General features: G+C 40.5%; 1 protein-coding gene across 1 annotated transcript; it reads right to left on the bottom strand.

Moving 5' to 3' along the window:
* Positions 1-347: 347 nt before the first annotated feature.
* Positions 348-2857, bottom strand: LOC104625241 (serine/Arginine-related protein 53-like; the record flags this gene model as incomplete). The annotated part of the gene is made up of 3 exons (XM_010292816.1): positions 348-814; positions 1665-1811; positions 2751-2857. Coding segments are annotated over 3 exons (347 nt in total), but the record flags the coding sequence as incomplete, so codon positions are not given.
* Positions 2858-3317: the final 460 nt, after the last annotated feature.

Below are 3317 nucleotides of genomic sequence, written 5' to 3' on the forward strand. Positions count from 1 at the left end.
GATAATGGAACTTTCTCCTTACATCTGATCCCGGATGCTAACAGCAGTCAGTAGATGTTCAAGGAAATGTAAAACATCTCTTTCCACTCGCACCTACCAGAAGTGAGGAACCAGGCTAAGGCTGGAGCAGGCAGGTGAAGGCATCAATTTAGCAGAGCCCCGCAGCAAGGAGACTGTCCACAGATGTTCGGGACTCAAAATCTGCTACCGCAACGCAGAACGGAAGGAAGAAGCGGTAACAGCGACATCCCCTGCCCTGAATCCTCCTCCAGCTGCAGAAGATGTAATGACCCAGGGTGGTATCGCTTGTCCTCCTGCTGTCTGAGCGCTGGTAAATCTGGACTTCAACAGTCTTATTCATTTATCTTTAAGCTGCTACATGGTTATATATATTTTTTTGATTGGGAGGTATAAAATTACGTCTCCTTGGGCTGTCAGGTTTTTTGCACTCCAGAGGAATCCAGTGCAAAAAAGGAAAATTACACTGCTCTGATAGCCTTCCCATCTACAGCAGGTAGCTGAGCCATACAAGTCATCCAGCAATGAGTTTGGGAGAAAAATGGAGGATAGAACATTCTTTTTTATTCAGATGAAATATTTATTCTCTGTACAACTCATACTGAATATTAAAATCCCCTCACAAGAGAAAAATAAAACAATGTAATGGTAGGATTTCTTAGCAGTCCTGGAGTACTGGTATGCGATGGTCACAGCAGTTCGCTCAGGCCACCGGACTGCCCATCAGCCTTTCTTGCCGAAGAGCAATCAGCCTCTGAAACCACTTCTCTTCTGCTTCTGCCTTCTCGATAAACAGCTGAGAGACAAGGGGCGGGGCGGGGGGGAGAAAAGGAGGCACAGCTCATTAACTTTCTCTTTATTTGTCACAATCCGTTGAAATATGTGTTGACTATTTCAGTGCCCGAAGAAAAAGCCGAGCTGCAGAGGGGTATTAAAATACAAAGGTGCCATAAATACATTAGTAAAGGTAGAGACTTTTAATAACTGGAAAGCCAAGACATTCCAATTTCAGTCTCCTCCTGAAACAGCAAGTTCGTCGCATTGTACAGGTCCTGATCTTTGTTAGCTATGTTCCTTATACAGAACTCGCATTAGTTTGTTTACTGCAAGTCATTTTTAACTTACCAATTCTTGAAAAAACACTACTGTAAGTACTCTGATTTCCGTTACAAGTGCTCACTAAGGATAATGCAAAAATTTAGCCACAATGATTTGAAATCATCTTAAGTTTGTTGTGTATTTAAAGCTTTATGATTTGGCAAGGTGGGCAAGTTCTGAGTCTTCCACCAGGTTTCCAACTACAAAAACCAAAAGAAATTTTTCCTGAAATTTTATTGAACAGGGAGTTTATACAAACAGGATCGTACATTCCCCTGCATTAGATAAGTACGCTACTTTGTTATAAAATTTGTTAGTAACTCTAAAACTACAACACCGGTGAACAACTTCTTTTGTAATTATTCTCTGTTGGATGATGCAAGGAGTGTGATCCTTTTTGAGCCAATGAGTGGCCCGTTAGCTAATGGTCTTCTGACCACAGATTATTTGAGAAGCAGCACAGCAAAATGGTTGTTAGGTCACGTGAACCTGCTCTCATTCAATGGGCTGTCTTGTTCTAAAAATAAAGCATATACCGGCGCACTTACATTCGGATGTGCTAAGGAATTATCATCTTGATATTTGATGGCAGTAGGTATATTGGCAGGTGGTGGTTCTTTTTCAGGAGCAGATGCATCAACGGTTCCCGCTCCGACGGTTACAGGTTCATATTGTAGTTCAGTAGGCTCTACTGACTAAAAAGAAACACACACACCTGAGTATTTTATCCTCAAGCTCCCAAATGTGGCAGTATCTTAACCGAGCACTTGGCTTTCTTCCCATTGCAATGCGTGCCCATGAAAGGATCCTCATGCAAATACTTCTCAGCGTGCTTAACGGGACACACTGGACATGGACTAAGGTCCAGACTAAACACATGAAGTGAAAAAAAAGGTATTGCCAATGGCAATGAGAGAGCTTGGAGAACCGTAGCTTTGGGTTTTTGGATCACTTTCTGAAGAAGCTGCATGAACCTCTTGGAGACTTCTGAAAAGGCAAGAAAATGCCTGTTCTCGGGGAAACACACAGTGGTAATCCAATATTGGTAACACCCATCTGATAATTCAGATGGAAAAACTGAAAAAAACCTTTGCTTGCATACTTCCAAAGACAAAAGCATCCCAGTTCCCTAGAAGACTTGGCAGCCAAAATGCAGGTAAAATTCTGAAACCTGGATGTCTCACGCCAGGTTTTTGGAAAGCTGTCAGAAAACAATGTCGTTTTGCCTCAGGGAGTAAATATGGTCTTAAAGCCTGGCTTCAGTTCAGCAGAATTAAAAATACTGATCTCTGCCTTTGGTTACAATGTAAATGTCTTCTTATTTTGGATTTTAATTCTTCTACTTTTCCTAAAAAAAAAATCTTCACAGTTTTATATGATTTTAAAAGAATTTTTAAAAAATCAGACTTGCTCAGCATAGGTAGAGTATACTGTCAAAACAGCTGATTCCATTGAAATTATTACAAATTTAAATGTATTCTTCTTTGAACACCACACCAAGACCAGAGGAGAGTCGTTGGTGGGATTTAAGATTGTCAACATTGATGCTCTTTCATCAATGGAAACTATTAATAGCGCAGCTTCCACCTGACTTTGAAAGGATTATGCACCAAGAAAGGATATTGAAAACTTACCTTTTTGACTTCTTTACTTGATCTGAATGTCTGTGGAACAAAGGAGTCACTTTCAATAGCTTCAATTTCTTTCACTCGTTTCACTTGCTCTACTAGGGTGGCTTGGTCTACAAAGAGAAGGTGTAATGTCAGGATACATTAGTCGAAGCCTATGATAAATGCTGCGTCTAAGCAATGCCTTGAATATATTTTACAACAGAACATACCAGAAAATAAACTTGTAATGCAGCCTAAAATACTCTGTTACAAAGAAAACCTTCTCCTTCAGTAAAAGTAACAGTGAGTTGGCCATTATTGTTCAATGTATTGAACAATACAATGTATTGTATAAATCATTCAAGATGCTAAGTTAAAAATTTGCTAGAGATGTCCTCGCAGGACAACTGCTAGATTTATGGCATGAGGATTTCCTGGAGAAGTTACGGATTTGTGGACAGTGCAGATGACTCGGTGGAGAACAATCTGTCTGTAGTAGTAAAACTACTTCTGCTTGCATGGAGGTGAATTTGGCTTCTGCTGCAGATGTCCTGAGAGATGTGCCATCATCTGTGTTCTCCTCACGGACAA

Source organism: Phaethon lepturus, unplaced genomic scaffold, assembly GCF_000687285.1.
Source record: "Phaethon lepturus isolate BGI_N335 unplaced genomic scaffold, ASM68728v1 scaffold42678, whole genome shotgun sequence".
In the NCBI taxonomy this organism is placed as follows: Eukaryota; Metazoa; Chordata; class Aves; order Phaethontiformes; family Phaethontidae; genus Phaethon; species Phaethon lepturus.